The 11,410-nt window shown below is 39.2% G+C and overlaps 1 protein-coding gene across 2 annotated transcripts; it reads left to right on the top strand.

The window, feature by feature from the left end:
* Positions 1–754: 754 nt before the first annotated feature.
* Positions 755–9,724, top strand: tacc3 (transforming, acidic coiled-coil containing protein 3). Of its 2 annotated transcripts, none has more exons than XM_081603301.1 (17): positions 755–913; positions 2,288–2,450; positions 2,592–2,719; positions 3,227–3,264; positions 3,346–4,309; positions 4,682–4,724; positions 4,812–4,941; positions 5,022–5,083; positions 5,164–5,294; positions 7,077–7,149; positions 7,236–7,340; positions 7,429–7,496; positions 8,123–8,166; positions 8,262–8,422; positions 8,509–8,615; positions 9,335–9,455; positions 9,561–9,724. In XM_081603301.1, exons 2-17 carry the CDS (start codon positions 2,289–2,291, stop codon positions 9,624–9,626), a joined length of 2,403 nt encoding a protein of 800 aa, XP_081459427.1. In that variant the 5' UTR covers positions 755–913; position 2,288; the 3' UTR covers positions 9,627–9,724. The 2 variants fall into 2 exon arrangements, with proteins under 2 accessions (XP_081459427.1, XP_081459426.1); XM_081603300.1 differs by having other exon boundaries at positions 7,221–7,340.
* Positions 9,725–11,410: the final 1,686 nt, after the last annotated feature.

Raw genomic sequence — 11,410 nt, 5'->3', positions numbered from 1 at the left:
CAACAGGAAATGATTCACAAACAAAGATACAATTTATCTTGAATAATAACTTATATAACTGAGCATATAAAAAGAGATGTTTAATTAAAAGAGAGCTTTAAATAAATTGTATTTTGGTATAACACTTTCTTACAAAGTTATTTTACTTTATAAAGTGTTAAAAATACGGGTTGTCTTTATAAGTCTATGAAAAACAATGCAGCCATAAGGAAGTAATTATTACTGTATATTTAATCCTTAACAAATAAACCAACTTTGATCGTTTTTAAAGTGAAATGCCTTTTGATCCAGTTCTGAAACTCTTTCCAAAAAATATCCATAACGTTTCAAGAGGGAACAAAATTGTTTTTGCTCACAAATCATAGGAATTTGTATTTGTTTTTACAAAAAGTTAGCTTCATATATAATTTTTTAATGGATTTTGTTTACTTTTTGAGAGTGGAAAGGAAACATATTTGGTCCTGGTTTATTTTTTAAAGCGATAATGTCATAATTAAAACAAAAATAGAGCTTCTTAACTAAGCCAGTATAGACTGTTATAAAGAAATCAGGATCATCTATAAAAGAAGGAGTTCAAATAATGTCCTATCATGAAAATAATTTCATGTTTATGAGAATTGCGTGGTAACCTCAACCCCACACCTACTTGGATCAAACACTATCTTGGAACGCCTGTCATCTTTGGATGAGCTCTTTGATATGATTGGCTGCCTAACCCGGAAGCGCATCTTGTTTGAATGTTTGGATCAATTTGATTGGTGCGTTTCATGACTTTTAAATTCCAAACGGCTGCGTGTGCTCCAGACACAGGAGAGGGGTTTTCAAATAAGTAGTAATCAGTATTTACTGGTGATACTACCGTTCATACATCCAGAAAAGGTATTATCGTTTCAAACTGTCCAGTATTGTTCAGGTAGGTGGTGAATTTTGATCTTATTGTAATTCAGTGTGTAACGGGTTTGAATTGTTTTCTCAGTTTAAACTGGTTGTAGTTTTTCCGTTAAGTTAGCCTAATGCTAACTGTTCCTGACGATGTCTTAATGTAAAAAACTTTTACTTTACGCCGTGTTGAAGCTTAACGTGAATGAATGTTATTGGTAAAATGTACCGTAAAAGTGTTTATAATTAAACGGAGAGGAAAACATGAGATTGTTCAGCTGATGTGATTTACTTTCTGGTCACATGCTAAGAGCTACATGGCTTCACAAGCTATTTTCAGGGTTTCAGTCTGCAGTCATAATATCAGTACGCCTGTTTTTATTTTTTTAACCCATCTTTGTTATCACTGGAATAAATGGTAAAAGTGAGATATTGCTGTATTTTAGAATAAATCAAATTTTTATGTGTGTTAAACAGAAGATTAAAGTAACTAAAACGTAAAAGATTTGCTGAGGGTGAACATTGTGTTTAGGATAAGCGTTTTGTCCTTGTATTTGTCAGTGATAATTTCAGTTGCTGTTAAAGATGTATGTCAATCTATGGAAAGTGATTTTTGTTGTGTAGTTTCATGTTTTTTTCCTGAAAGTTGTCCAATAAGTGCCACCAGGTGGCACTAATGATATCAGTGCCACCTGGTGGTCATATCGTGGCAACGCAGTTTTATTATCTTTTAACCTTAAAACCTTAAAAATTTCACTGTATTGTATTAAACTAATTAAATTTTAGTTTAATTTGTTTTGCAAACGGCTACACTAAAACAGTTTTGGTCTTCCAGTGTCTCTCTTGTTTTTGTTTTCTTTATTGCCCTTATCACATGAACTGCACACCCGTCCCCCAGGCTATTTTGTGAATCAGTTCAGATGCTTCATAAACAGCCTTCATATCCACATTTCTTCATATCCAAAACCTACAAGCATTTAGCATTTACAAGCATTTAGCATTTATCAGCGCTACATTCTAACTAAATTGCTTCATATTTACCTTTTTATAAATGGGTGATACCAAAATATCCAGACCTATTGCACAATTTAAGAACCACAGCATCAGGCTACTGTACAAAAACATTTTCCTATCTTAACTTGATTATATTTTCTTTCTTCTCCTGAAAACATCCAAGTCACAAATTGTGTTCTCTTTCATTTCCTTAAAAATAAAAATGGTCTTCAAATCAAACACAACAGTGCAGCCTCAGTTTCTTTACTCTGACGTGAACTACAGGATCACTCTGTTGTCACATGCCTCAACAGGAAGAGTCTTATCATCTGCATGCAGCTTTCAGAGTGACGCTTCACGCAGAGTGGCGTTAAATCTCCCATGAAACGTCATTTTGCTGCTTCTTCTCTAACAGGATGAATTCCGTCGATGCCAAAGAGAACTCTGCGGTCATCCCAGCAGGAAAGCACAGCAGCTTGTCTCAGGACATATTTTCCCTGGACCAGCCCACAGGGAGGCCGTCCATCCTGCGTCAGACGGAGAACCTGCCCAGTAAGACCATGCCGAGGGACTCCAAGGTACAGAACTGTTGGTTAATTCATCTAGCACAGCATGCAACTTCAGATCTACGAGTTAACGCAGTCAGGTTTAAAATGATGTTTTTTTTAATAGATTTTGCAGCAGGTGGTCATACTTCCCTACTAAATGTTTTTGTTCAGGTTTCTTTTCAGACCCCCAGAAGAGATCCGGTGACTAGAAGGATTTTTTCCCCCAGCTCCTCCGTCGTTATGCCCAGTGTGGACGAGAACATGAAAGTCATCGGCTCCTTTAATTTGGAGAAATTGGAGTAAGAAACATATTTTATGCTTTTAAATAAAAAACAATGACACCAAATCTGTCACAATAACAAATTTCACTGGTTGACAATTTGTCCCAGAAATTATTAGGATAAAATTGTAAACTTAGACACTATTTTCAAGTGACATAATGGCATGATGATCATGCAAATTCATCCTTTTGAGACTAATAAATTAAACATTCTTTACACAAGTCTCTGCACTGGAACTCCAAGATACTCTTTCAATATCCAAAATAAAATAAAACAACCAAAAGCAATAAATAAAACAAACACACTTAAACCATATGTTCTATGCGGCGTTTTAATTATGTTGTTCTTGCAAGAATACAAAACTTTGATTAACAATGAAGCTAAAAAACATAAATAAAACAATGTCTTTGAAAATAAAGTTGGCCTTCAAAAATATTTTTAAATTATAACGGAAATTATCAAGTTAATTTTAACAGATTAATTGCGACAGGCTTGAATAACACTGTTTTTGTTGTTTTTTTTCAGCGCCTCACCACATGAACCAGCTGAACCTCCAAAACAAGGTAATTTATCTGAAAAAAAACTATTTACCTTATTTTGTCCTGTGTATAAACCAACCGATAATAAATTTGCTCTCACATCAGATCCGTCATCGTTCCCTGACAACATGCCGATTCAGAGCAGAGGCGGCTACGTGCTGGATTTCGATAACCTAGACGCCATCAATCCCTTTGAGGGCTCCAAACAGATGCCGCTGTCTCCCATCAGGCCTGCCGATGATCCGATCGAGGCCTGGCGGATGCCCACAGAGGAACCGGGAGCCGAAGCCTCGCTGGACGACACGCTGCCCTTCACACAGTCCGTGGAAAACTCAGTGGCGGACGTCTCCACAGAGAGCAGCGTGGTCATCGTGAACGTGGCGACGGCAGAACAGGACGTCATCTCGGCTACGCCTGACGAAAAGCAACCTGGTGAAGTGTCTTCAAGCACAGGTCAACAGGAAGCATCGGGCAGTTTCACCGAGGACGGGTCTCTTCCAGCAAAGGGATCCTACAAGCTGGATTTTGACAACCTCGACACAATCAACCCTTTCCAGTCTGGAGGCTCTAAAATCCAGAACTCGCCTGTTGGAGTTGGAAGAAAGGCGGCAGAAGACGATCCGCCTGCAGAGGAAAGCAAACCCGCTGAAGCTCCTGACGAGGAGAAAATCCTTCCTCCACAGGGGCCGACCAAACTCGAGTTCAACTTCAGCGACGGCGCCGAAGTCAAGCAGAAGCCGCCGCCTAAAAAGCTCGGCAAGAGATCCACCGACGGAAAACGTAAAGAATTAAAACCGGCGTCTGATCCTAAACTGTCCGCTGGGAAAGCCGGACCCAGTGACGCTGCCGACGCTCCGATTCCCAAAACTTCCTACTCCTTCGACTTTGAGAAGTTCGATGATCCAAACTTCAATCCATTCGGCACCAAAACGAGCGTCGCTGACTCTCCGAAGAGCAGCGGCGTTCCCAGAGGCATTCCCAGCAGCGCTCCCAGCCCCGTGCGACAGGAGCCGGATCCCACAGAACAAACAAACGAACCGGAGAAACGGGAAGCTGCGTCATCGGAGAAGTGAGTAAATCTGTTACAGGGTTCGTACAGGTCCTGGAAATCCTGGAAAATCCTTGAATTTCAATAAAGTGTTTGATATTCAAATGGCACTGTTATAAAATGCAACTGTATGTTTGATTAAAAGCCTAAATTTATGAAAGTTATTTACAGTTGAAACCAAATATTTTCATACACCAAATAAAAATTCAAAAAAAAATTTCTTACTGTCTGAAGTTAAAACAGACACATTTTTGTTTTTATTTTAGGCCAGTTAGAATTACCAAAATTAGTTATATTTGTTAAATGCCAGAAAACTTGCAAAGAAAACATTTTCTAAGATTTCCTGTAACACTGGCCTTGATCTGAGCTGTTTTGTTAATTTTTTCCCTGCAGGGCTGCAGAGATGTTGCCTCCTGCTGAGTCTCATGAAGCCTCGGTGAGCAGAGATTCAGTTTGTTGCAGCTCTCAAACGTCCTTCTCTCTTTGCTTATTTACACAAACTTTAATTGCCCTGACATGTCAGCTGGGGGATGGCGTGGTTCTGTCGGAGAAAGACCTGGAAGGTGAATGCAGGAGCCGGAAACCCCAAGTTCCCTTTGACCATCAGATGATCCCTCTGGACTCCAATGAAGAGTTTGTTCCTGGAAGCATGTGTGAGTGAACGCTGCTGCTCTCCTGATGCTGGAAATCTGTCAGATCCGTATTTGTTAACTTTACTGCTGCTCTGTTCCAGTCATGGCCAGCGACTTTGATGGGCAGATTGATTACCTCGAGCAGTTTGGCTCCAGCAGCAGTGTAAGTATGGCACAGTAGCTAAATTATCTGCATTTCTGCTGTGAAGATATTTAAACGTTTTTTTTTTTGTCCCTGAGCAGTTTAAGGAGTCCGCACTGAGGAAACAGTCGTTGTACCTAAAGTTTGATCCGCTTCTGAGAGAGAGTCCAAAGAAACCTGCAGGTCCTGCTGCTCAGCTGCTCTCTGCTGCCCCTGCTGGCCTTTCTGCACGGTACGCTTGTACTGCTGTCTTCATTTGTGTTTTGTTGCCAATGGATACTGGAGGAGATCCTTGCATGCATTACACCACCCATAAACATCTGAAAATATTTTATTTATCAAGGATAAACACTTAGCAATACTTGTAACCTTTGTTTAATTTAAAAATATAGCCAAACAAATTAAGCTAAAGATGAATAGCCCTTTTTAGTCCACTTTAGTCAAACTGCAGTTTGTTTTGCAAAAGTGTGAACATGAAATCAAACTGATGTGATTCCTGGTCTGCCTGAAAACCTCGATCTCTGTTCGGATGAAGTGAAATTTGATACGGTTCAATGCGCATGTGAAAGCCAGGCGGACTGGAGACCGCTCTAAAAGCAGGAAGCGAACTGCAGTGCAGGGCATTGTGGGTAGAAACAACCAAAACAAAACGTGAGAGTAGAACATTGGTGAGAGAAATTGTGCAACCACTAAAATCTGACCCTGCTTCAGTATTGTTTACATTTACTGAGGAAGAAATTTCTTCAGTAATGTCTTCTTCAGAGGTTTTGGTGTCATTTTCTTCTGTGGTTCTTGTTGCAGCGCCCCCAGAGGCGGGGAGGGGAACACATGTTTCAAAAGGTTTGGTTTGTTTGACACAGAGAACAGCAGCAGCTGAAAATGTAACAAAAGTTGCAATTTTGGTCCCGAATTGAACGGCGTCTACTGGACTATTAGGTGTGAAAACACCCCAACTCTGCTGTCAAACGTTATTCTATGTGAGACATCTGCTGTGGAAATTATCATTAACAAAGAGTGAATTAAAAACTGTTTCAAAAACCAGAGAGGGGATACATTTTCTCTGTCAACATTTATTCTCAGGCTTTGCAGCGTTGGACTCTGAAAGCGCTTTTTTGACAATCTTACTTTGTTGCAAAACGGATTGCAAGCATAAACGTTTTCTTTCATACGGGAAATTAAACATTCAAGGACGTTCATGGGAGTGCAAACAAGAAACGATTAAATAACTATTGTAATACGGAGTTCAGAAAACTTTCCCATGAGCAAAACCCATAATACTGTAACACGCTGATTAACTGTAACCTTAAAATTTTCCATCCCACATCTAAACTGTAACTTTTAGAACAAACCTTAGAGACTTTGTTAAAATCAGCTGCAACGTTTACCCTTAAAGGTAGAAGCTTCAACATGTAGGTGTGGTTCAGGTTACAGAACGTCTGGAATGTCGTAATGGAAGATTTATAGGAACCCTGTGAGTTTCGTCTGCTATTTAAAGGGATCCTGCTGCAGCTGAATGACCCTGACCTTTATAGTTATGTGTTGCTAAAATAAAAGCAGAAATGTTGTCTTTAAATGACATGAGGGAAGGATTTTGTCAGCTTGTTGAAGCAAAATCAGGATTTTAATGAGCTGGAGCGCCAACATTGTTGGGTTTTAAAGGTGGCAATAGTTTGAAATGGGCAACATTTTCCATAAAGGTTAAGATGTATGTGGGAAGGAGCAGTTTTATTAAAGGTTTGGCCAAATTAAACTGGTTTATGTGAGAAAAAGGGAATTAAATGGCCAGGGGAAAAAATCCTGCATGATGATACTAATATCAGCCTCTGAGAAAAATGAACATCAAGCAGTTCATGGTTGGAGTGATTTTAGTTCAGAAGCTTTGCCATGATGTGCTGAAGTGTCGGAAAGAGTAGGATCTCAATTTTGAAACGTCAAATTTAAATTATTTTGAGTTATGTCTATATTTTTAACAACTGAACATAATATGATAATTAACATGATGATTACCTCACAGGTTCAGTGAAGCGGAGAAGGAGTCAGCCGAACAGAACGATGTTTTCAAACTGGTGGAGGACGCAGCGGCTGCAGTGAGTCTCAATCAGAGTCGAACAGTTTGGTGTCGGAGCTCCTGCCTGGTTCTCATCCGTCTCTTCTTCTGCCTCCAATCCTGCAGAGCCTCATCCCTCCGTTGTCCAAACCTGCAGAGGAAGCCATCATTGAGGTTCTGAAGTACAGCCAGAAGGACATGGATGCCGCCATCGCCAGGGTGCAGGCAGAGGTTTGGATTTTTATGATTTGTTCTGTTTTCACTCGTTAATCAGATTTTATGTAAAGATGATAAAAGTTACTTAAACTTTTTCAAACAGGCCAAGCAGAAAGAAGATCAGTGGAACGCTAAGGTTAAAAAGCTGCGAGACGATGGTCAAGAAATGAGGTGAGCTTTGAATGCTAACTTTACGCGTTTTGCTTTTACAAACTTCCTCAGCTGGAATTAGTTTTTATTATATTTAGGTCTAGAAAAAATTAAAAATGTTAAGTTTTGCTACTCAAGTCCTTCTTCTGCATCTTTATCTACTTTAAAATATGGTAAATACATTGACAGTACAGTAACCACACCAAGCTATGTACTTAAATATGAATGAAAAAATTATAATATTCATTTTTGCGCTCAAAATTTTTTTAATTCAGCTAAAAAATAATTAGAAATAAACATGATTTCTTCTGCCATTTCTCAGATTCCCTTATATTCAATTTTAAACCTTATTCTGTATTGTTTTTTTAAAAGTACATTTCTAACCAAAATGTTTTGTGTTCATTTTAAGTTGAACTTTTTTGGGGTTTTTTATGATTGACATTTTCTGGCAAAATTATTACATAGTTTTATGGCGTATTATCAAGATTCTCTTTCTTTTCTTCACTTTTATGGATTTCAAAGTAGTTATTTTAATTAAGGGCCACTTATAAAAACCACTTTGGAATTTTAATTATTTATAGAACATAAGGATGGTCAAACTGAACTATCTGAACTCTAATTTCATGTAAAATATTCTTCTTCAATAGAAAAGTAATGGCAGAGTTTGAGCTGCTGATTGCAAATATGAATGGTGAGTTTATATAAAGCACATCTGATTTATTTCTCTGGTTTTTGTCTTCCTTAAAAACCCTAAAAGCATTTAATTTTTCCTCTTGAATAAATTAGCGAGTCAGGAGAAGGAGCGGGAGGAGGCGCAGAAGAAGCTCAGCCAGGCTCTGATGGAGAAGGATCAGGTGTCCGGCGACCTGAACGCCATGGAGCGGTCGCTGGGCGAAATGTTCAAGAGGCTGGAGAAGTACAAGGAAGTGGTGGAGGGCTACAAAAAGGTCCGATTCTCAGAGGAGGAATGCCGCCATTTTTGTTCTGGACGGCAGCAAAAAGAAACAAACAAAATCCTTTCTTCTTCTGCCAGAATGAAGAGACGCTGAAATCCTGCGCGCAGGATTACTTGGAAAGGATAAAAAAGGGCGACCAGCGCTACCAGACGCTGAAGGCTCACGCCGAGGAGAAGATCAGCCTGTAAGACGCTAAAACTCAGATTTGGTTTTAGCTACGCCATTAGCAACTAACGGTTATTTTGGTTATTGATTAAATAAATTTCAGATTTCTTCATTTAAACTTTTTTTTTTTTTTCAATATTGGAAATACTTTTAAAAATGCAAATATCAATTCCCTTTTTAAATAAGAAAATATCATATTGCCTAAAATAACATGGCGTTCCTTTAGCGTACGTTTGTATTTTTTAGTTGCAGATGCATCCTTTGATTCAAATATTCTTCTAGCATGTGAAAAGTATGATGGCGTATTCAGGCCATCATAACTGGAAATTAAAAAAAAGAATACATTTTAGAAATCTTTAAAAAAGAACTTTGAAATTTGACTTTCAAAAGTCACATTTTTTGGATTATTTTGTAGCAAATTTCAGATTTTCCAAACTGAATTATACAGATTTTTTTTCCCTAGACGAAGTTCTCAGATTAATCTCTAAATTTGGGTTTTTATTTTATTTTTTTTTATCTACAGTAAGTAACCCTAATATGCCATTGTACTAGTATTTTGTAGTTCAGTACTAATTGCATCCGTTTTTTTCTTTTTCTTCTTTTTTCAGCAAATGGCCTCTTTTTAGTTTATATAGTTCCGTTAACAAATGATTACCAAATCGGTTGGCTATTATTTCAACAGTCCATTCATCATAGTTTTGGCTGTAGAGACTAAAATTTACTTTTTTTTTTTTTTAGCGCAAATGAGGAAATTGCTGAAGTTCGATCGAAATACAAGGCAGAGGTTTCGGCTCTTCAGGCCCAGCTGCGGCGGGAGCAGCTGAAGACTCAGTCGCTGGAGAAAAGCCTTGATCAGAAAGTGAGTGATCATCAGTGTGAATATATATATATATATATATATATATATATTTTTTTTTTTTTTTTTTAGTAAAATATAAAAAATCTGCATGTGAATTTGTTTCAGGAAAAAGAAGTGGAGGAGCTCACCAAGCTTTGCGACGAGCTAATATCCAAAGTACAGAAAGGTTGAGCTCAACTCTAAATACTTTTTGTTTTTGCTTCACTTTTGTTTGTTCTGTTTTGTGTGTTTTAATAGAATGTATAATAAAGACACTTTACAAATTTCAATATTTTCTCTAAAGTCTCGTTTTATTTTAGCAGGCACCACTACAGGGCAGTGTTCGGCTCCATTTGTAGCACGTATCCAGTAGTTATGGACGCCGATGTAACATTAGAGCATCGTTATAGTTTTCGGTGTTCGCTGTTTTGTCCCGTCCTCTGTCTGGAGCCAACGCTGGTTCCTGCAACTAAACATCACAAAGCTCCCCTGCTTCCCCGAGCAATCACAGGCTCCTGTCGCATCACTCCCACAGCACCGCGGTAAAGCTAGCCGGCTCTGCGTCCAGCTCGCCCAGCACACGATATACAAGTGCGCGGTACCTCAAGATAATATGGTACACCCATTTACGTGCTGCTTTCACAAGTTTGAGCTACTCAAAATAGGTTTCCAGGCGCTGCATTTGAAAACAGAAAAAAATGCTGAAAAACTAAAAGCTAATATCTCTCTCTCTCATATATATATATATATCAGAAAGTTGCAACTAGATCTGATGTATAATTTCAAAATAAGCTTTTTTAAAAAGTCATTTTTTATCTTTTCCCCCTAAGTTGCCGTGCGCATTGCTGAGAAACTGTTTCCAAAGACCGCTACCACTTCAGAGTGACCCCTCTAGAACAGAACCTGAAAGTGGCAACCAGATCTGATGTGTAATTTCAAAATGAAACACTATTAAAATAGTACTTTGTATCTTTTCTCTCTAAGTTGCCGTGTCCATTGCTGAGAAACACTCTGTTTCCAATGACTGCTACCACTTCTGGGTGACAGAGGGACCCCTCTAGAACAGAACCTGAAAGTGGCAACTAGATCTGATGTGTAACTTCAAAATAAAAGCCTGTCAAAATCATTTTTTATATTTTTCCCCTAAGTTGGCGTGCCCATTGCTGAGAAACTCTGTTTCCAAACACTGCTACCACTTCAGAGTGACAGAGGGACCCCTCTAGAACAGACAATGAATGCCACTGTCAAGGAAATAACAGCACAGACTCGGGAATACTTCCAGAAAGCATCATCGGTGAACACAATCCACCGTGCCATCCGCCGCTGCAGCTGAAACTCTACAGTGCAAAGAGGAAGCCATTTCTAAGCTCCACCAGCTCAGCCGTTTGCACTGGGCCAGGACTCATTTAAAATGGAGTGAGGCAAAATGGACGACTGTTCTGTGGTCAGATGAGTCTCGATTTGAAGTTCTTTATGGAACACTGGGCCATGTCATCCGGACCAGAGAGGACAAGGATAACCCACGTTATCAAAGCTCTGTGCATGTGGTTGCATGGTATGTGGTTGCATGAGTGCTGGTGGCCTGGGCAGCTTGCATGTCTGGAAAGGCTCCATTAATGCAGAGAACTATGTTCAGGTTCTAGAACAACATATCTAGACGTCATCTCTTTCAGGGAAGACCCTGAATTTTTCAACAACATGATGCCAGACCACATTCAGCAGCAATCACAACATCATGGCTACGTAGGAGAAGGATCCGGGTACTGAAATGTCCAGTCTGCAGTCCAGATCTTTCACCTATAGAGAACATTTGGCGCATCACAAAGAGGAAGGTGCCACAAAGAAGGACCAAGACGATTGAACAGTTAGAGGCCTGATGGGAGAGCAGTCCTATTTCTAAACCTGAGTTACTGGTCGTCTCTGTCCCCAGACATCTGTTGAGTGTTGGAAGAAGAAGGGGAGATGCTACAGTGGTA

This window comes from Poecilia reticulata, chromosome 22, assembly GCF_904066995.2.
Source record: "Poecilia reticulata chromosome 22, P_reticulata-male-v2, whole genome shotgun sequence".
NCBI lineage: Eukaryota > Metazoa > Chordata > Actinopteri > Cyprinodontiformes > Poeciliidae > Poecilia > Poecilia reticulata.
Note: the sequence above shows the minus strand (reverse complement) of the source record. Positions and strands in the feature narration are given on the sequence as shown.

Coding starts and splice junctions, on each gene's coding strand:
- tacc3 (XM_081603300.1), top strand. CDS start 2,289: ATGAATTCCGTCGATGCCAAAGAGAACTCTGCGGTCATCCCAGCAGGA. Junction 7,341..7,428: donor TCGCCAGGGTGCAGGCAGAG/GTTTGGATTTTT, acceptor TTTTTCAAACAG/GCCAAGCAGAAAGAAGATCA. Junction 8,167..8,261: donor GCTGATTGCAAATATGAATG/GTGAGTTTATAT, acceptor TGAATAAATTAG/CGAGTCAGGAGAAGGAGCGG.